The 22,345-nt window shown below is 34.9% G+C and overlaps 1 protein-coding gene across 1 annotated transcript; it reads right to left on the reverse strand.

The window, feature by feature from the left end:
• Window positions 1-1,181: 1,181 nt before the first annotated feature.
• Window positions 1,182-22,083, reverse strand: daw (activin beta chain dawdle). The gene is made up of 5 exons (XM_074102756.1): window positions 21,746-22,083; window positions 6,329-6,435; window positions 5,828-6,046; window positions 4,759-5,034; window positions 1,182-4,131 (listed from the first exon to the last, which is right to left on the reverse strand). Exons 1-5 carry the CDS (start codon window positions 22,044-22,046, stop codon window positions 3,970-3,972), a joined length of 1,065 nt encoding a protein of 354 aa, XP_073958857.1. The 5' UTR covers window positions 22,047-22,083; the 3' UTR covers window positions 1,182-3,969.
• Window positions 22,084-22,345: the final 262 nt, after the last annotated feature.

Raw genomic sequence — 22,345 nt, forward strand, 5'->3', positions numbered from 1 at the left:
TTTGTGCCTCTATGTAGATGTGGTGCTAAATTTTTTTTAAAGAAAATGTCAAAATTTACTTAAAACACGTATACTAATATCTAACGCTTATTTGTATTATTTTCTTAGTATTATAAAATTGTATACGTACAATATATATAGAGCTTGTCGTCAAAGAATACTAACATTTAAAATTGGCATTAAAATGGTTGTGATAAATACATTTTATCCGTCCGCCAAAAGACGACCTCCACGCTTAGTAAATAAATATTTGGACTTTTCCTGAGAATAAACCTGTGATGTATTTATTGTAGAGAGAGACAGAATGTTCTGGTCAGCCTTCTTTCCGTTTGGGATTAGCGCGTACACTTTTTTTTTATCTGACTAGTTATTTTAACGGTTTTTTAAAATTTTATAAAAACTTTGAGAAGAGTAAAGTTGCTTAAAGTATCGTTTCCTAAAAACAGATGAAACTTGGAGATTAAAAGAAAAATAGATGTTATTAAAGACTCACTTTACTGTTTGCATTCATTTTGTTGTAAATACTTTGAACTTTAAAAGTATTTTGTACAAAAAAGGAAATCTGTTACTACCTACTGTACAAAAAAGGAAGGAAAATTATTTGACTATGAATTTAGCAGTTAGTGTAATTACAGTTGACATAATATTTATTTTTATTGACTTTACTCTTTGCCATTCTATATGTTAATATTGTGTTGATTGTATGTGCGATTATTTAGTCGCTAGTGTACGCGCGGCCTGTCGTAAGGAACGCTACCTTGCGTTAGATTTAAGACATAGTATTTGCCCGCGGGCCCGTTCGTAATGTGATCTGTTGCTTTTTGAATAGACAATGTTTTGCCGTTATGTTTGTAGTTTTATTTATAGTGTACACCCTTTTTGTATGAAATTCCTTATTTAAAATTCTATCTCGCAAAGAAACTTTGAGCATAGCTATACGTCTCAGTCAAGGACCAAGTCTCAGAGCCATAGACAACACGCTCTGGTTAGATATGTCTGGTTGTATTTAGATTAGACTAGATTAAATTAATCAATGAAATTAATTAATTTAATCTCGATTTAATTTATAGTTAATTTGTAGAAAAAAAACACATTTCTGAAATTCAATAATATTTGAGATCTTCTAATTATTACCGGTATATTGTAAAACTGTGCGGGGTTAAATCATATTAAAACAACGCTTTCGAAATATATCCTTTTAATCTAATTTGGAATTTAACTTATTTCTATAATACTTAAGACACCGTATCAATTGATTCAATGAAATTCAGATCTACTTAAGTACATATGAGAACTTGAACAGTGTCCTTGTTCTAACTAAATAAATATTCTCAAAATAAGTCAAGCATTTACGAATAAATATTTAGTAGAATTTAGCAATTTAAGGCAGATTTCTTAGATAAGGGACAAGAATAAACTTTTTTTGGAAATTTTTACTTTCATCCAAAAGAAATTGAAACATTTGATTTTTGAATTTGTGTTTCATAATAAAATTAACTTCCTGCTTTAAGCACAACAAATTACAAAAATAAAGAAACAGGTTTTAGATATAATTTGAAGAAGTCTTTCCCTGACTCGCTATATTTAAAGACGATGAGTGAATAATTTATCGCTATAGGAACATTAAATGTAATTTTATTCTAGACGCTAAAGTAACAGTAATTGATAATTTATCATACTAACAGTTACGTTATAACTTTTACATTTTAGTCACGCCATTTTAACATGCCTTTCTTGGAAAGATAAAATATAGACTAAACAAAAGGTTACCCAAAAAAGTACCCCGAGGTAACCTAACTGAAAACTGCATACAGAGTATTTTTTCCACGTAATTTGTAAATGTAGTTGAATTCCATTTACAGAATTTAAACTAACCTTGTGTTTATTTAATAATAATTAAATCATGTTCTCGATCCAAGTTAAACAAATACACTAACTAAACTTATGAAACTCGTAGCTCAAGTCTAAATTATATCTTTCCTCAAGCAGCATATTAAAATTTTACAAAACGAACATACCATTCATATCAAACATTTAATCAATTATGCAGTACCAAGCATAAATTAAATATAAATGCACTGTACATAAAACTAATAGCTATAAATTAGCTAAATCACAAAACAATATAATGTCATTCTGTAGATAATATTATCGGTGTTCCCTTCTTTCACAGACAGAAATTTCACAGAATTTCGTTTTGCAGAAAATGTTTATAACATTTTGTCCTTAATTAATTTATTCAAAATAGACTTTTATATTTTACAATTATGTTTGTCCTTGTATTTTTACATCGAATATTTATCGTTTCAATTAGTATTTACTTGAATGAAACATAGAAAAATAATTCAATTAATTTTATAATGAAATTGTTTTATTTAACAATTATGTCAAACCATAGATTTATTTTTCATGATATTTTTTTCAACGAAAATGTAAAAATAGACGTTATGTTGTCCATAATTTAATAAAAATTAACACATTTTAATATATTTTATGAGAGCTGTGACCCCACCAGAAAGCGAATCGCTACCAGAAAAGTAGGTTAGGTTAGGTTAGAACTGTGGCCTCACGATAAAGCGAACCGCTACCAGAAAAGTAGGTTAGGTTAAAACTTTGACCTGCTACCAGAAATGAAGGTTAGGTAAGAACTGTAACCACGCCAGAAAGTGAATCGCTACCGTTATAGGAAGGTATGCAATTTGTCGCAGGTATGAATTGAAACGTTTAGAAACTACCACCACATGAAATGTTTTTCTTTGTAATAAGTTTTATATCAACTAAATAATACAAGAATAAAGAATATTTGATTTGTTATTCTATGAAATGAATACCTAAATAATGAATTTTATTTGTAACAAAAATCAATAATACAGATTTCTTCAAAGTAAGTGATCCATGTATTGATTATTCTATGAAACAATAACATGAGAAAAAAAATCTGTTAAACGAAATTCTATTAAAATGTTGTCTGCGAAACAAAGTAGAACCAATATTATCATCAGGCGTAATAATATCGATACAAGTGACCTGGAGTATGGAGGGGGTCTCTGTCACTAGTACCTTTAAGAGAGTTATACTAACTACTTACCACCCACTTACTTAGTTACTTGCCACCCAAAAGTTGAAAACTATTTCAAGAAAGAGGTAGACAATTTCTTTCGCACTATAAGGATATTTAGACAATTAGATATTGCTCACTATATCATCATAAGATGACTCAATATTTTCACAAGTTCTCAGGGTTACAAATGTATGATTTACTAAAACTTTTTCGAAACAATTGCGATTTGTAATCTTATTATGTGTACAATGTGTTATTTTTGATTTCCGTTAACTTTAAGGGACCATTCATTCAACAAGTGAAATGACGTTAAATTATTTCTCAAAGATAGGTACTAGTAGCCTAACTCTTACTCTTTAGAAATTAATGAAGAACTAAGGTAATTAATTATGCGCACTAAAAGAGGTTCTTAAGTTGTGACTTTTTTCAGCAAAAGAAGGTAAAAAAAAAACTTTTTTTTTTCGATTTTCCAAAAAGCGAATTGTCAGATAATTTCTATCAATGGACTGAACAGCCTGTTGAAGTTAACGGAAATCAAGAAAAACACGGTGAATATTTTTTATTCCTTATTGTTAAATACGAGGTAAGAATTCGACAATGTTCGATCATAAATATCATAAACATATGTTAAGTCAACTCTACATATCACATTACGCTTAAGTAGATTATATATAACGTCATTCAGAACATCACTCTCGCAAATATCCACTAACTCGCTCACATATCGACCTAAAACTTCGACACTCATATTGTCATTAATAACTTTAAAATTTACTTTAGGTGTATACCTAATTATCTTACTTCTATCTTCCCTTCCCTTTTGTCACAATTCATCAAAATCTTTATTAATTTGATCTAAAATGGAACCGAAATACATTGTTACTACGTAAAATATACTACACTTTACATCACATGCACCCACAAGACTCTACCACCATGTTCGGAAGTGTCTTTTGTGTCACTGTGTTATTGGAGTCCATGTACAGCAGTTGTAAGGAACTGAACGTCGTCGGCGCACAGCACGGTTTAAACTCGATGTTATTTGCATTTGATACTGAGTAGAAGTATTTCTGTAACAAAAAACAATTAGTTAGGACAGAGTCCTCCATAGAGGTAAATATGCTAACAAAGATTTAAGTTGATATAAATTTAGTTAAATTTAGAGTACGTTTAAGTACAAGATTCGAGAGCAATTCGTATTCTTCATACCAACAGACCGGGTTATCGAACCCAAGACCTCAAGCTTCGTCAAGTTCGAAAATACAAACTGAGACATGGATGCACAGAAAAACCAGAAAAAGAGACCAGCACTGGGAATCGAACCCAGGTCCTCAGCATTCCATGCTGCGTGCTTTAACCCCTACACCACTGCTGGACAGGAATCTAGACACGAATTTTTCCTATGCATACATATCTCAGGTTGCTTATTTCTACTTTGCTACTTAAGCAGCAGCACTAGCGACATCTATGTGGCGTCGACAGATGTCACACTCTTTCGGAACCAACCGCTCACCCAGACAAGAGATGTCGCTACTAAGCAATCAAATTATGATTGGTTTTTTGGAGTCTTTTTGTATTTTTTATTTCAACTCCAAATTTGTTACTTTTACGGGTATCCCGTGAAACCATATCGAAAATACAAGTTCAAGTTCTCTAACCACTACGCTACCCATCGCCATCGCCAAAATAACACTTACCCTTATAATATTATGATGATAGCTATCTGTCTGTGTGACGGCAGAGATAGGCGCGCAGCTTCCTTTGCAGAAGTACGCGTGGTATCCAGCGGGCTTGATGATCCAGTCGTCCCAGCCCAATGCCTTGAAGTCGACGTAGAGAGGTTCGCGGCAGCATTCGCTAGTGCTGGAGCCACATTCCAGGGCTCGGCCTCTTCGGCGCTTTCCTGCGTACTTCGTGTAAAGGACGAGGAAGGGCCGATGCTTCTCGTGGAAGGAGAGAGGAGAGCGGCGAAGCTGTAAGTAAGAATTTAGGTTAGAGCTGTGTAGCTGATAGTGTGGTAGGTGGATGGTAGAACGAGTTTGCTTCGAGGTTTCTCTATGGAGCGAAAAAGATTCTAAGCAGCTTCATACTCGAAGTAGGTACATAAAAACTTTAACGACCTCTTTTGTACTAGAGTTTTAACTATCGGATATTGTGATAGATATAAATAGCTACAACTTGGTCACCTCTTAGCCTGTAGGTTATCAGAACTAACTACGTATTTTACAAACTTGCAGGTTATGAGCCAGAATCAGTAAAGAATTCAAGTACCTACTCGTTACTGCTGATTACGTGAAGTCAAGGGGATCTCCTAATCAAAACCCTCCAGTAATGCTTCATCGTTCTCTTCGCTGACTCTACCTACTTATTTTGGGCTTGTTAGAATGGTCTTAGAGTGTATTTTGTCCAAAGGTAGTTTCCATGGTCTGATGATGAAGCAGCCAGGCCATATTAAGTTATTAACCAACCATTAAACCATTTTAACGTGTGTTTTAGTTTTTAAACCATAACTATTAGGTTGTAAGTTCCCAATCCGCACTGGGCCTGCGTGGGAACTACGGTTCAAATCATTCCATTCTGATCGGCAGGCCTGTACCCACCTGTATATAGGCTGGGATAATGATTATTAGGTTGGGATCAAAACTATCGGTGGTCATGGTATGATTTAGCTCTGATTTTGTCTGTAACCCACTGTCTTTTTTAAGCATTATTGGCCGAACTATTATTTCTAGCTAGAGCCTAATCCAGATCCATGATGCAACTAACCTGGCATGTCCTGCAAGCTACGTGAAGCGTGTGCAACCGCTCTCTCTCTTCCAGCCACACCCGAACCGCCCAGGCTAGCTCCACCCGCACCCAACCCTCGCCCGTATCAGTCTCCTTGATGGCGATAGGCCTGGTCTTCTTGAACTGCTGCTGGCTGTCCCAATGTGCTGCTTCTGATATGACGAAGGTTTGGTTGTATTCGTCCAGTGGGTCGGGCTCCTGGGGAAACACACGGATGTTAGGTTTTTGATGTTTAAAATTAAGTGCTTAAGGATGATCGCTGGATTTTGGAGTAGAGGTCTTTCTTTTAAATTTAATTTTTACCTTTTACGTATTTCTTAATTTACTTTGTCATGCTTGTCTAAATAGGAAAGTGAATTATAAAATGTTTCTGTTTTAAAAAAAAATACTTTCTGCTAAGTTTCTTGCGGACCATTCGTCTTGGCAATGACGGAAAGATTTCTCCTTTAATTGAAGTCAGCTACAAACAAAGGTACCAACCTTAAAGAACCAGAGCTCGACGACTGTCACCTCTTCAGGCTCCACATCAGGCGGCAACTCAAACTGCAGGCACGTGAACGGATACCGACCGGATGTAAGGCACTCTCCTGGAAAACAAGGGAAATACTTCTATAAATTTAAAGTTTTTACAAGAGTCTTAATTGTACAGTTGAAGTCGATGATACATATTTTTGCAGTTTACTATACCTCATAGCTGTCACTTCGTGTTTGAACTGTGTCTAAAATTGACAGAAAGCAATACAGTGATAAAGTAATAGTATTTTATGAGGATAAATTGAACGTAAATGAAAGCAAAAAGGAAAAGGCATGCTTGTTTAAAATTATTGGGATAATAGATGATGGGACACCTAATAATTGGCAGAATTATTTTTTTTCATTATTCTACCCACAAACGTGTTCTTTAATGTTGCTGATAACTATAATAACTAATAGTTCCATATAACAGGTATCAGTTACAGGATAGGTATTATGACGACCGGATGGCTAAGTGGTTAGAGAACCTGACTATGAAGCTTGAGGTCCTGGGTTCGAATCCCGGAGATATTTGTGTGAATAAACGAATGTTTGTTCTCGGGTCTTGGATGTTAATATGTATTTAAGTATGTATTTATCTATATAAGTATGTTTATCCGTTGCTAGTATCCATAGTACAAGCTTTGCTTAGTTTGGGACTAGGTTAATTGTGTCAAGTGTCCCATGATATTTATTTATTTATTTATTTATTTATTTATGTGTAAAATAATTTAGTTCGATAGTGATAAAAATCATCATTTATGATTTTGTAGCTGTTACGTTTGTTTCTGTTTGTATATAACGATCGCCATGATAACTTAATTTAACCCTCTTATTGGAGCTAAAGTTCAAGTTAAAACATACCTATTTATAAAAATAATCTTTTTCTTACCATGTCAATAACACAAAAAATGTACATAATATTTACATTTGATAACTATGCGGATATTGGATCGATGGATCGACTCCTTTTGTTAGAACTAGTGGTAAGTAGTGGTTTATATAATGATTTATATGGTTATTTGACCCGGTGTTAATTAGACCAAGGAATCACCCCAGAGGCCGGTCGTAGATAACAGATGTACGTTGTAATATATGTAGCATTTGTAACTTGAACAATGACTCTCACCAGCTAACTGCCGTGTGCAACCCGTGAGATCTAGCCCTATGTTGACTTCATAAATAAAATAGTGAACTGCATAAGACTGGTTTAATTACTCGATTTACAAATAATGGTGAAAAAATAGAGAGCGTCTTTACCTGAATTGAGAGAGCGTCAAGAGTTGTAGTGTACATTACAAGTAACTTAAAAATATCTAAGTTACACCTAAGTCTTTTGAAGAGGTGTAATTTTTTGACAATCTTCGTCTTAAACATCTACAAACTACAGCTCTTCTATTTTTTTAATGATTGTAATGACGTTGTTAAATTAAATGGCAGACAAATTATGTCGCTTTATGTTTTTGAAATAATCATGTATGTTAGGAAGAACATATGTGATTTTCCCACTAACGTCGATAAGCCAAAGGCTACTAGAAACACAGGGAAGCTTAAAGTTCCATCTTACAGACTGGCTAAAACCAAAAAGTCTTTTCTGGGAAATTTCATACGTTTTTATAATAAAATTCCAAAAAATATTATAAATGTAACGGATACAAAATTCAGATCTATTGTCAAGAAGACATTAATATCAAAGGCGTATTATAAAGTTAATGATTATATCATGGACAGGGATATTTGGAAATAATTCCGATCTGCATTAGCGATCCCTTCAAATAGCGAACCTACTGTGTTAAAAATAAAGTTGTGTTAAATACTTGTGATGTATACATATATTATCATTTAATAATATTGTAAATCTGTTTTAAAAAAATATATATACCTCGTTGAGTTTCTTGCCGGATTCTTCTCAGCAGAGGTTTTTCCGAACCGGTGGTAGATTCTTTTTTTGACATTCATAAGTGCTTGTTATAGCCTAAATTGAATAAAGATGTTTTGACTTTGACTTTGACTTTTTGAATGCCTTCATACTTAATAAATAAATAAATATCACGGGACAATTCACACCAATTGACCTAGTCCCAAAGTAAGCTTAGCAAAGCTTGTGTTATGGGTATATATAATTATATAGATAGATAGATACTTAAATACATATTAAACACCCAAGACATACAAATATCTGCCCCGACACGGGAATCGAACCGGGGACCTCAAGCTTCGTAGTCAGGTTCTCTAATCACTAGGCCATCTGGTCGTCTAAACTCGTCTATACTTAAAAAAAAACAATCATATGACGACGCAGTGTAATTGCCGCTTAATTATTCGCGCCATTTGCAATTTACGACCTGTAGGGTTATTTACTACTTATCTATCTAAAGACCAAAGTCTAATATAAACATTTACTTGTTAAAATATAAGTTTATTTAGCAATTGCCACACTTCTAATTAGTAATTTTCAATGGTTTGTCAGTTACGATACTGTATCTTTGACATTTCGCGATAGTACATGAGAAAAACGCCACCATTTTTTACACTACTCTTGGGCAGATAATTGGCGGAAATAATTATTTGTATGTTTTTTGTGGAGACTATATTATTAAAATGACGTTTCTCTCAAGTTAATGGTTACTGATGGTGTGACACACCTTACTTTAATTAGTGCAGTGACTAAATAATATGCGCATCTTTAATTGTTTGTATTTTTAGATCTCAAGCATGATATTTACTACATATTAATACTTATAAGCCGATAAGATTCGTACTGAATTATGTAGGTAAAAGCTTGGTTCGTCTGGTACACCTTTTTTTTTAAATTAAACGAATGCAACAGATGTGCAAGTTAATTTCAAGAACACAAAAATTCAAAATTTAGTATAATTACAGCGACATCTTGTTAGCAGCTCATAGTGTGTTTAGTTTGCGAGTTATTTTGGCGCTTGCCAACAAATAATTCGTAAATTATTGGTATAAAAATAGTAAAATTTTCGACTAGACATGGGATTTAGCGGTAAAATGAAGGTTAGGTGTTGTAGGAGTACTACAGCACGCGTATCGTATTAGCGACGACCCAGGCTCTATACCAGCATTTCTAATTTAGGTGTTAATGTCTTCTAGCTACATATATATTTAAGTAAAATAATTCTCTTTACTGAACGCTAAATAGGTAATAAAATATACAAAGTTTCTAAGCAACGGCCGACGTTATAGATACAAGACAGTGTCTTCCAAACAGGCAGGTTTTCCCTACATCTAAATGGAATTTTAACTGTACCATTTTTAAGTCGAATATTGTATTTATTTGTTCACAAAGTTCGCGACCCCGCATTCTATAGCAGCTTATCGCGACACTGGCAGAAGACGTGGCCGTAAGATTCATACCTATTTACAGAAGAACTGGTCATTAAAAATTAATTGTTTGATAAGTTAGCAGCCGTGTAAATAATACGTAGTTACACCCACAATACATATGTTTATAGTGGAGCGAGAGAAGTCACGTAAAATTTATCGCCGAGCGATACCAGCTCAATACACTCCTTTTTGCAGCTTTTGTGATATTGAGTCATGTTATAGTAAATATTAATACCCATTATGACTTACAGTAGGACATATTAACCTCCATAGATAGTTGATATCATAAACAAGATATCTGGGGATTGAGAATTCGGCACTAAAGTTAAAATCTGAATTTTAGATTAGACTTTTCTACGAGATTTAAGTTGACCACGATTATCCTAGTTGCTACGGAGATTTTGACGTCTATTTACAATGAATCCGTTTAAAGTATTCTTTTGTTTTGATTAGCACCTTTTATTGTTGACTACATTTTTTGTTGATTAAACTGTTAAACGACCACGAAAGTTCGTTTCGCATTTTATATTATATTAGTATCTGGTTAGATACAAGAAATGTATGAAATGATTATTAAGTAAGGAAGAAGAAAGATAGCAAGGAGAGTGTTAATACAACTCGTACGCCGTGTTTAGGGCGAAAAATGTACACTAATGACTCTACCGCTACGAGGCGTAGACCCGCCGTAGCAAACATCGCTACTGTACTCTTTTATTATTTCCTTAAATCGTAAAAACAAACATTAATAAATGCTGCTGGTTTTAATGAATGTCTCTATAAATCAGAAAAACATTTTGCTTGCCCAAAAAAAACGATTCAATTTGCGAAATATGTATAATATTACCAAGTTTATTTCATTTGTAATGTTCTTAATTTGCGTAAATGGTTATTTGGTATGGTATGGTTTGATCTTCTTGTGATCAAAATAAGATTAGATGACGATGCAAATTCAGTCAAAAAAAGTATAGTCAGAAAAAAGCCTGTATGACATTCTTACCAAAAACTTATTTAAACATACAGACGAATTGACAAGATTTCATATTTCTAAGACTATAATTTGATTCGTTCTCTGTATTCTGTTTGGAAAGAGAAAGACTTAGATATTTTTAAAATTTCGCTACGAGTATTAATTAATTTATTAAAAAAATTTAAGATGTGCTTATTCTAAAAGGGCATAACTTCAAAACTACCACACAATAGATCCATTACTTTTGTCTAGTCTCTATTAAAAAAAAAAAGATCACGTGAAAATCTGAATAATCTGATGTACTTAGTTGTCAAAATTATGAGAGCTCCTTTTTTTGGTGAAAAATCTATCATATCTATTCTGTGGTAGTGTTGGCAAATTCAGATTTATTTTTTTGTATTTATTAATAATGATGAAATAAATTATACTAAATATTTTCCCATGTTGAGGAGGCAAAACTCTTTCGATTCCTGTAGTAATTTACAGGCGTTCAAAAAATTAAACTTGTCACTTGTCTTGTGTGTGTCCTGAACCTCCTCATTTTTTGAAGTCAGTTGAAAAAAGAACATTTCACACCGTCATTTCGAATCGCATGATTTCCGTATCATCCAAGACGTCAATGTACCACAAATACCTACTAAATACAACGATATTTAACGTGAAATATTATAAGCAAACGTTACCACCAGCCTTCACACATTGTCGCTGCTCAAAAAAATTGTGTTCATTATTGTGAAATAAGGAGATCAAATAAAAAAAATCTAGTCATTCTGCGCATTAGTGGATCACGCCCGGTGCGCATGCGCGACCTCATGCCGAGGAAAGAATACAGATAACGGTAAAAAAATATACTGTAATCCTGCCGTGAAGCAGCAGTGCTTGCAATGTTGTGTTTCGGCGTGGAGAATAAGACAGCCGGTGACACTACTGGCACTTGAGGTCATCTTAGGCCTCTAGGTTGGCAACGCATCTGCAATACCCCTGGTGTTGCTGAAGTTTATGGGAGGTGGTGATCTCTTACCATCAGGAGACCCAGTTGCTCGTTTGCCATCCAGTATAATAAAAAAAAAACCACAGCAATCTATATCAGCTGCTGTATTGTCTAACGCTCTGGCGCTTGCGTTTGCATTCACTGGGTGACACTTTCCCGGCCGAATAATACCGATATGAAAATACCGACCCTGTTTTTCGTGTACGCGCCTATAAGCTCATGTCAGTTTCTATGGGCGTGTACACAAAAAAAGGGGGTCGGTATTTCCATGACGGTATTATCGGGCTGGGAAAGACTGTCACCCCATTTACTTTCTCTTTCCATCCATCCGATACCGTGTGACAGAAAGAAGTGGTGAAAACGACGTGATTCCGAGTGCGTTTAGACAACAAGTAGGTACAATTTGTTGAATCAGGCGTTACTTTGCGGGGGTCCATATCTTTTTTTTTATGGAACGTAAGGAGTTCAACTCCCCAACGTTAACAATACACGCAGTATAATTTGAGTAGAAGGTCGCGGGTGAGCAAATTTATTGTTTTTAGTTCATTGTTCTAACTGGTTACTTGTTGGCTTCCTAGCGCCGCAGTGTAATGCTGACAGATGATTTCCCTCGCCCTGCGCCCGCGCAATAGATAAGCTTAAATAGCGGGTTCAAGAGGGCGCGCCTCCGTTTTTTTTACCTTCCCGCCCCAATTTGATTGTCCATTGCCTCTTGAGTTCGGCTCCACTGAGGAAATTTTAATTAGAAGTATGTTTTTGGAATAAAATTATAGGCTGGGTTTATCTGGTTCGAAGAACCAGAAAATGTTACAAAATTAATATAGAGCAGCTGAGAGGTTGAAAGATGCTAATCCCAGATATTACTAAACTTAGTTTAAAAAAAAACTAGATAGTGCCTAAATTTTAATTTTACAATTAACAGTGTTAAACACCATTGTTCATATTTTTGGTAAGGTACAGATAAATTATAGGTACGCTATACCAAGCTCAATCTAAATGCATAAAAAAATACGGAAAAATTATAGAAAATTTGCCCCCGGATATTGCGACTACATTTTTATACAACAAAAACATCCAAAACATCAGTTATCGACACTATGTTTTGCTTTACTATGTCATTATAACAAACAGTAAGTCGTGCGAAATGAGATAACGCCGCCAAACGAAGAAAATTTGTTGATCCTAAACTGCGATAGCGAAATATGGGTCATTCAGGCACGCGTTATATCACGGCGGTTATCGCGGTGTTTTTGTTCCGTGATAAGCTTCCGTGTACATTCACGGAGTTCGTGTACCTTTGCCGAAGATGGGATCTAAGTCATCTTCATCAGCATCGTCAACCGAGAGTTACAGCTGGATATATCCAGCTGTTAAGGAGGCTTATAAGCATCGCTACAATAAATTTATGCTTTTGAGGTAAATGATTAACAAATGGTAAATTGTAACTTACATAGCTTCGTGAAAGGGGCCTCTGGTCAACAGTAGAACTAGTGAAGAGCATACGTGCATCTTCCATCATTTGATCAACAGTCATTGACCCCAACAGCCATCACAGGCGTGTCATTAACGTTAAAACATAGATTTGAGAAAAATAGAATAGAATAGTTAATTAAAAAATGATCAGCATAAGGCTGCGTTTCCACCGCTTCATTTGCCTGTCCTCGCTTAGCACAGTTCTAGTGGAAACAGCTCGGCGGAGCGAGGATAGGATACAAAGTGTTAATTAAATAACTGAAAACCAGAAAGTAGTTTGCTCAGAATCGAGAGTAGAATCGATTACACTGTGTTTTAAATTTGGTTGTATTTGTGTGTTTAAATCCAATTTATATTGTGCCCAGTCTAAAAGTTACGACTGCAATAGGTACCATTGAATATTTAGCGAGGTTGCATACTATTTCGATAATTTAATACTGGCCGTTTTTCTGTCACTGTGTGATTTTCTTCTAAAAACGTCAAAGCGCAACCGATAAATAATAATTATGAGTGTAGAGTTAGAAATGAAGTAGAACTACTGACTTAGCAAAACACACGAATATCTTGTAAAATAATGAAGGGATTCAAAAATAAAAGCAATCAACTAAAAAACCGGCCAAGAGCGTGTCGGACACGCCCGAAATAGGGTTCCGTAGCCATTACGAAAAAATTAGGTAATATTTTTCTAAGGATTTCGTATTTTATTAGGTAAAAATCGAAAAAATCGTTTAAGCAACCCCCTAATGGTTTTAAAAGACCTATCCAACGATACCCCATACTACAAGGTTGGACGAGAAAAAAACATCCCCACTTTACGACTATTATGGGAGGTAATCTAAAAAAAATTTTTTTTTGTTATATCATTTTGTCGGCATAGTTTACACATATATTCGTGCAAAATTACAGCTTTCTAGCATTGATAGTCCCGAGCAAAGCCGCGGACGGACAGACAGACATGGCGAAACTATAAGGGTTCCGTTTTTGTCATTTTGGCTACGAAACCCTAAAAATGAGAAAATATTTTTGGCGTGTCTGAGGTTTTCAGTTATTTAATTAACACCTTGTATAGATATATTCCATCCACGCATAATATCTCTGGTGGAAACGCAATTTTAATAGATTGAAGTAATGAATGGCTAATGACTAATTAGTTATTATTATGATCCACGTGGAGATATTATTATTATACTATATCCGAGTATTATGTAACTATACGAAGCTATCGTTCAGACGTTTTCCGTGAATACCGATTAGTTGTGACATTACTTAGAGTATATTGAGCAATATAAGATGTACTTACGAGAATTTCCTACGGCAAACAATAATAATTGACTAGCCTGGATTGACCCACTGCTGGGCAAACGCCGCCCCTCCCATGTCCTCCATTTCTACCGATCCAAAGCCGTCGCCAGTCGTCGAGATATAATATGTCTCGATTGTCCCGCCACCGCCGTCAGGGCCTACCCCGCCGTCGGCATCCGTCCAACAATATAATAGAATAGAATAGAATAGAATAGAAAAACTTTATTGTATAATCTGTGTATGTACAAAGATGGTGAAAATTTTAATAATTTTTAATTTTTAATTTTTTTTTTTTTTATGGCAAATGAAAACAAACATTGATCCAAACATTCTTATTCATTTTCGCAAAATAGCTTGCCTCGCTTTACCCATCCTCACTCCGCTCAGCTGTTTCCACTAAAGCTGTGCTGAGCGAGAATAGGTAAACGAAGCGTTTCTATTGGTTCATGACAATAATATTCCTCGCGGAAAATGCTCGCACGTCTCTGGTGGAAACACAGACTTATTATGTTTAGATGTTAAGGAGCTCATTTCACATTAAAATCAACCAATTAATTTAATAGAGTTCAACATGAAAACAACAAATTCAATTAATAAACTTAGCTTAACAATTTAATACCTCTAGTCAAAATACGAGATATTATGAAGAATGATGTAACGAGTCACAGCTTGTCGTAATTTCCACCTGTTTTGGCTGTCCCTTTCTAACAACACTTTAGACAAAGATGTTAATAGACACTCGTGCTGGTCGAGTATCGAACTTTGGACCGGCTAGTGCTGCAGCATTTGCTCTAATTTTCAAGCGAACGCATATTCATGGAATACCTACCTTTTTTAGGGTTTCGCACCCAAAGGGTGCCAACGGAACCCTATTACTGAGACTCCGCTGTCTGTCTGTCCGTCTGTCACAGGGCTCTATCTCTTGAGCCGTAATAGCTATGCACTTGAAATTTTCACAGATTGTGTATTACAGTGGCCGCGACAACAACAGATACTAAAAATAAAATAAAGTTACAAATTAAAGGGGGCCGTCATACAAGAAACGTGTTTCATTCAGCGGTTTTTGGTTGCTAGGCTGCGAAGATGACGGCCGTCAGTTGCTAGGGGCAACGCCGTGACCCTATGTTGTTTAATGTTGAACTACTTATTAATTTGCGATTTTATTAGGGTTATTTTATAAAACCTTCGATAATTATAATAATTGTCCTAAGACCGTGGTTTTTTTTTTGTGCAGCATTAAGGCTAAATAACAATTTATGATCCACAAACCTTCGACACACACTACACACACTTCACAAAAGCCAACTTCAATAAAGCACTCACAGCCGCTGTATTTAATGTTTTTTACACTAAAAATTGTGCGTTATAATTCATACTAAGTAACACTATTTATTTACAAGGTCAAAATTTAAAATAAGGTTAAGATTTATTCACTACTTAATTCATAATAAGTACGCGCCGTTCGGCCGAATTACTGTCCAGCCACTTTTTTTTCTGGCAAGAGTCTAAAGCGCTATTCAGCCTCCAACAGGGCGACAGCCAAAGAGGATGAGAATTTAAAATTGTTCTTTATTCAAAATACTTGCACCTAGTGCTTACATTTTGGTGATATGTTTTTATTAACTTGTAATGTAATGTAACTAGTTATGTTTGTTCGGGTGGAATTAATATTTCAACTTAAATTTGAAGTGGATATCTTCAACCGATTGAGCTGAAATTTTGCATGCATGTATAAATCCGATGACAATGCAATATTATTATGACGTAGAGCTGATCTGATGATGAAGTTAGATGTTGGGCATAGGAACTCTGTAATAAAACGACACGACCGCATCGACTCATTTGATTCGTCTTGAGGACTACCTACTTTGGTAACCAGGGGCAAAAAGTACCGCCAAAATTTTTTTACAAATAATTATTACTGAACTATTTGTTTTTAAAACATTGTACGGAGGTGCGGAACCCTTCATGCGCGAGTCGCTCGCACTCGCACTTGACCAATTTTTTATTGTTTACTCTGCTTTCTTGTTGGACTTTGGACTGCGTGATTTTTGTATTTATATTCGTGATGTTTACAAACTATTTAGTTGATTCTTTCAATATTATGTATGAGTAAGGTCAAGTGTATTGTAGGAAATAAAAATGTTTTATAAGTGCGTATGTAAATAGTTATTCCTGTATCGTTCTGTATTTGTAACTTTTCAGTTATTTACTGCAAAGAAATTTGAACTAAATCTTCACTTTTCTATATACAGGGTAACACGAAATAACTTATTGACACGAAAAAAAAATTGTTGCCAAATATTTCAATTTTAAAATGAACTTTTTCGCCTGCGTCATTTATTTATTACTGAATACTAATTGGAGTTCTACACATCTTGTAGGTGTACTAAATTTTAACCCTACAAAACCCAAACACTAAAAGGTCACAAGTGCAAGATTACCTTAAAATCTCGTAAAAAATTAAACATGTAAATAAACGATATCTATATTTAACAACAAACTTCGTGGTTATTATAAATAATTATAACACAGAGACCGATAAACATGCAAAATGTTTTCAATTAGTGAAGACAGGTACGCGATTGCGATGACCGCTGTTCCTAGAGTGCAAATTAGTAACATCACGCTTTACGCACGTGGGTAAATAGAGATAACCATTTTACCACTCAGAGATAAATCAAAATTGTGTTTTAACAAGATTCTCGTAAATCTGGATTGACGCATGAACTTGCAAATATTTGATTTTGTGACGAATTTGAAAAAGAGACAGTTTTTAGAGCTTTTGTAGATAAGGTTTACAACAGTATTTGTTTTATCATTTTGGAGTTACGATAGGATTAAATAGTTGCTAATTTGTTATGTAGGAGAGTCCGAAAATTAATTCTTTCTTAGACGGAGACCGATTTTTGAACACATTTTGTGAAGAGAAGTTCATTCGAAAAAGACAAAATCTACTTATGATGAATTTTAAATTCAAGTCGAGTATTTTAAAGAGTTTACTTTTTAGTCAAGTCAAATCAAAGTCTCCTTGATCCGCGAAAAAAAAATCTTTATGCTATTTTTATATTAGGAAGAGTTAGAATTAAACAAAACTACTTTCGTTTAGTTTTGTCATCTAACAACTTCAGCATTAGAGGGTTTGGTCAGGTTTGGTCTATCACTCATCGTTTACCAAGATAGCAAACATTTATTGAAAGGTAATCCAACAGTTAAGGGTTAATCTAAAATACAAGAGCATGTACCGTATTTAGGAGAACCGCCAACTAAGATAGAGTGACGATCTACAAAAAATCGTTGGTAGAAATTGGATACGAAAAGCTCAAAACAGCGTGAAACTCTGCATATAAGAGAGGCATCCATTGGACTGTTAAAAGTAGATAATGAAGTATAAAAACAATTTGGAATGTTTCAACAACTGCTCAGGTAAATGCGTAGAATGCACTTAATTGAAGTTTTTTATTTGAGATTTTTAGAATGCAAAATTATTGTGTGAGACTGTTTGTTTCTAAATAATAATAAAAAAAATGTAATGATTTATTTTGTTTTGAAAACATGAGTTTCTCGAAAATACAAACTGAGACATGGATGCACAGAAAAACCAGAAAAAGAGACCAGCATTGGGAATCGAACCCAAGTCCCCAGCAATCCGCGCTGCGTGCTATAACCCCTACAGCACTGCTGGACAGGAGTCTAGACACGAGTTTTTCCCATGCATACATATCTCAGGTTGCTTATTTCTACTATGCTACTTAAGCAGCAGCACTAGCGACATCTATGTTGCGTCGACAGACGTCACATTCTTTCGGAACCAACCGCTCACCCAGACAAGAGATGTCGCTACTAAGCAATCAAATTATGATTGGTTTTTTGGAGTCTTTTTGTATTTTTTACTTCAACTCTGGGTTTATAACCAAACAATGAGTTTTCTGTTCTCAATGATGGTCTCTATCCGAAAGCGCTGGTAGTAAAAAGTGTCATGCAAAAACCCATTGCGGTCAAAGTACTAACAGTATAAACGTCTATGTTTTAGAAACATTCCGTCAACTAAAATATAAAAAATCCTTAAAAACTATTAGGTACCTACTAAGCAACGTTCGATAATTTACTAAGGGGCTGTTTCACCATTCATTGATTAGTGTTAACTGACGATTAAATGTGATGCCGTCTCTATTTGTTTTGTTCGAATAGACAGAGACGGCATCACATTTAACCGTCAGTTAACACTAATCAATGTATGGTGAAACAGCCCCTAAAAGTCTTAATTTCTCTCGGTTATATCTTAGTGATGACGCTTTATCACGCTGTATAAGGACTTTAATTCATGAGCCACCGTGGAACTAATGCACAGTAAACATCATGTGACATCGCATTAATTAACAAGGAAAATCGTAATGACTTTTCCTTTGAAAAGGTTTCCGTGGTGACTTATGAATTAAAGTCCTTGACCGTACGACCTATTTCACAATAAAGGTGCACTGTAATTTCAATGTCTCATTGTCATATGACATTATCGGCTTCCTGAAGTCTTATCATAATCAAGTCTACAAGTCTAATTTATAAATAGTGTATCCGCGTCTAATCTGCTTTCTATTTATCTGTCAGATATGTTTGTTGTAAATGTTGTGGACCAAGTGATAAATTGGTATTTTTTTATAATGCCCGGGCATTACGAAAAATGACCAATATGAGATAGCTATTTGATAATAAATATTAAATTAATTAAATTGCCCGGGCATTATACATAACACAATGTCTAATCTCTATTGGGCAAAGTAATAAATGTCTCATTACTATTATATTTATTTTTACGTAAAATTTAATGAATCTATTAAACATCTATCAAAATCTGTAAAGGAAGTTATCTTAATGGTAGAACTTAATTCGGGTTTTGTTTTGGTCGCAGTTGAACCTAACATGCTCCTCCTCGCTGCGCTCGTCGTCGCACCTAACTTTCCGATTGAATGAATCAGACTTCAGCTAGCCAAGAATCAGTTGTAATCAAATTGCCCAACGATCATGTAGCAATATTCGTAATGCCCGGACAATGTGATAATTAATAAAGTTTAGTTAATAATTATCACTTTGCCTGGTATAGCTAGTCATTATTCATAATTCCCTTATTAATCACTTGGTCCATAACATATGTATACAATGTTTAACCCGTGATACGCTTACTTAGCAGTTACAGGTGTAGCGTATAATGGTTTTGTCTAAGTATACACTTACATAGCAGTTACAGGTGTAGCGTATAATAGTTTTGTTTAAGTATACTCTTCCTTAGCAGTTACAGGTGTAGCGTATAATAGTTTTGTTTAAGTATACTCTTCCTTAGCAGTTACAGGTGTAGCGTATAATGGTTTTGTCTAAGTATACACTTACTTAGCAGTTACAGGTGTAGCGTATAATGGTTTTGTCTAAGTATACACTTACTTAGCAGTTACAGGTGTAGCGTGTAATAGTTTTGTCTAAGTACACACTTACTTAGCAGTTACAGATGTAGCGTATAATAGTTTTGTTTAAGTATACACTTCCTTAGCAGTTACAGGTGTAGCGTATAATGGTTTTGCCTCAGTATACACCTAGCATGCACAGATTAGTCCGAAAAATGTTGGATAGAACTTAGCTTCGAGTTAGCTTCCATCAGGAAGAAATTTTGTTTCTATTTTTCATCGCATACTGACATCAAGTGTTAATAAAGGGATTCCTTCGACACCCATAATTTTATTGTTTAAATTTTCGATAGTCAGAACTTGGTACCCATATTATTTTTGGTCATAATAATCAATATAATCATAATCGTTGTTAGGTATAACGCGAAATAAATATAATGATTAAGTAGAATAATGTTACATGCCATACAAGACAAAAGTCATAAAATTGATTAGCATAATATCAAAAGGCATACCGCTTATTTTTCATAAATATTGTAGGTCATATTTTTATATTTACTACTATTATTATTCATACCATTTTATGCTCTAATGTTTTAAAGGAATAATTTTTAAATTCAGAATTAATGCATGTCATACATTAAAACGTTAGGAAATTAGAACTGTGACTCCTTTTAAAAAGGACCAGCTGACAAAAAAGCAGGTTAGGTTAGGTTAGGACTGCGACCCTTACAAAAGTACCAGCTGACAGAAAAGTAGGTTAGGTTGGTTTAGAACTACGACCCCTTACAAAAAACAGCTGCCAGAAAATTAGGTTAGGTTAGGTTAGAACTGTGACCCCTTACAAAAGTACCAGCTGACAGAAATGCGTTATGTCAAATAATAATATTCCTTTTCAATTTCAACCTTTCAATACAATTACGACATTAAACGTTATGACCAATAACGGTATGAAATTCAATAGTTCTGACTAATAAGCGCTATGCCAAATAATAATATTCCTTTTGAATTTCTCTTTTGATACAATCACCACATTAAATGTTATGACCAATAACGGTATGAAATTCAATAGTTATGACTAAGGAAAAGGGGCGAAAGAAAATTATGACTATTGAAATTATGACCAAAGATAATATGACGAGCAACGATTATGACAAACAACGGATGGATAAACCAAATCGAAAGTTTAACGTTATGGGAGTCATTGGTCTATATTGTAGACCCGTTAATACTTAAATGTTGAATACAATCACGACTGTGGACACAGTGTGAATTCCTGTGTTTCGTTTCATTAAATGACACAGGTATTAATACTCGTTTTTATGTTACTTTATAAAAATACATAGGTACCCTTAATTTAATCATATGATATTCGTTGTTTTTTTGTTTTTGTCGTCTTGTGGTAATGTACGAGTGTATTATTATCATACCTTTCCTTTTATATATTTTTTAATATGTCTCATGATCATCAAATCATCACATATCATTAATAACACCAATTATTTGACGGAATAGAACTAAGAAATTGAGTCAGTCTTTACCTATAATTGTTTTAATTTGTGCAAAACATAAAACAAAAAAACATGCATTAAATTAAGTCTCCTTAACATATTTACATGCAGTTTGTTTTCATTTATTTGTAATGTAACAACAACAATTCACGAGTTAAATAAATATGCATTAAGATAGTGGCATAAAGAACGGAAACTTTTGCCTAGCGTCCATTATTAAAAAAAATACCTTCTTTTATGATTTAAATTCGGGTTTTGTGCCGCGTACCTTGATAGCCTCCGCGTAGCTCGATATTTCGGCACAGTTGCATGCGCCATGATCACGAGACGACCATGGAACAAAACCCGAATTTAATTCATAAATTTAGTAATGACTGCGATAGTCTAAAATAAAAATACCTTCAACTGGAAAAATAATCTTCTGTTCCGTCCGCCCGTAGTAATCGTCGAACTCTGGTGGTTTGTCCGTCCCTTGGCTCAAGGTCTGACCCTGCGCTACTGGCATGGGCAAGCTGTTGACCGGCACAGCCACCGCTGGCTTCTTGCTCAGCCTCAACTTCTTCAGTATCTGCCGTTTGACAAACTCCAGCCGGACATCCGTTAGTCCGGAGACGTCACTCGCGCAGTTCGCGCAGAAACCGAAAACCTCCAAGTTCATTGCACTGACTAGAATAATGAACACAAGCACTCGCGGATACATTTTGGAGACACTGTGTGAGACGCGAGCGGCGCGACGGGAGGCGCGCGAGTGTGCGCCGCAGATGCGCGCGCGCCTATATAGGGTGCAGGGGTTCAAGGCGAGGGTGTGAGGATCATGAGGGGGCTACCTCGCACCCACGGGTATTCTGGTGGGTGTTTAGAAAATTGGGAAGTAAAATATTGGGTGAATGATTAGCTTATAAGTACATAGGTAAAATGAGACTCATCATCATCATCCCAGCCTATATACGTCCCACTGCAGGGCACAGGCCTCCCCTCAGAATGAGAGGGCTTGGGCAG

The sequence above is a fragment of the Choristoneura fumiferana genome, chromosome 19 (genome assembly GCF_025370935.1).
Source record: "Choristoneura fumiferana chromosome 19, NRCan_CFum_1, whole genome shotgun sequence".
Lineage (NCBI taxonomy): Eukaryota > Metazoa > Arthropoda > Insecta > Lepidoptera > Tortricidae > Choristoneura > Choristoneura fumiferana.

Bases quoted from the DNA above. Each gene is read 5' to 3' on its own strand.
- daw (XM_074102756.1), bottom strand. From the start codon at position 22,046: ATGTATCCGCGAGTGCTTGTGTTCATTATTCTAGTCAGTGCAATGAAC. The intron at 6,436-21,745 runs GTATTTTTATTT...CTTGTTTTCCAG, and splicing joins GATTATTTTTCCAGTTGAAG to GAGAGTGCCTTACATCCGGT. The intron at 4,132-4,758 runs GTAAGTGTTATT...TTTTTGTTACAG, and splicing joins ATCATCATAATATTATAAGG to AAATACTTCTACTCAGTATC.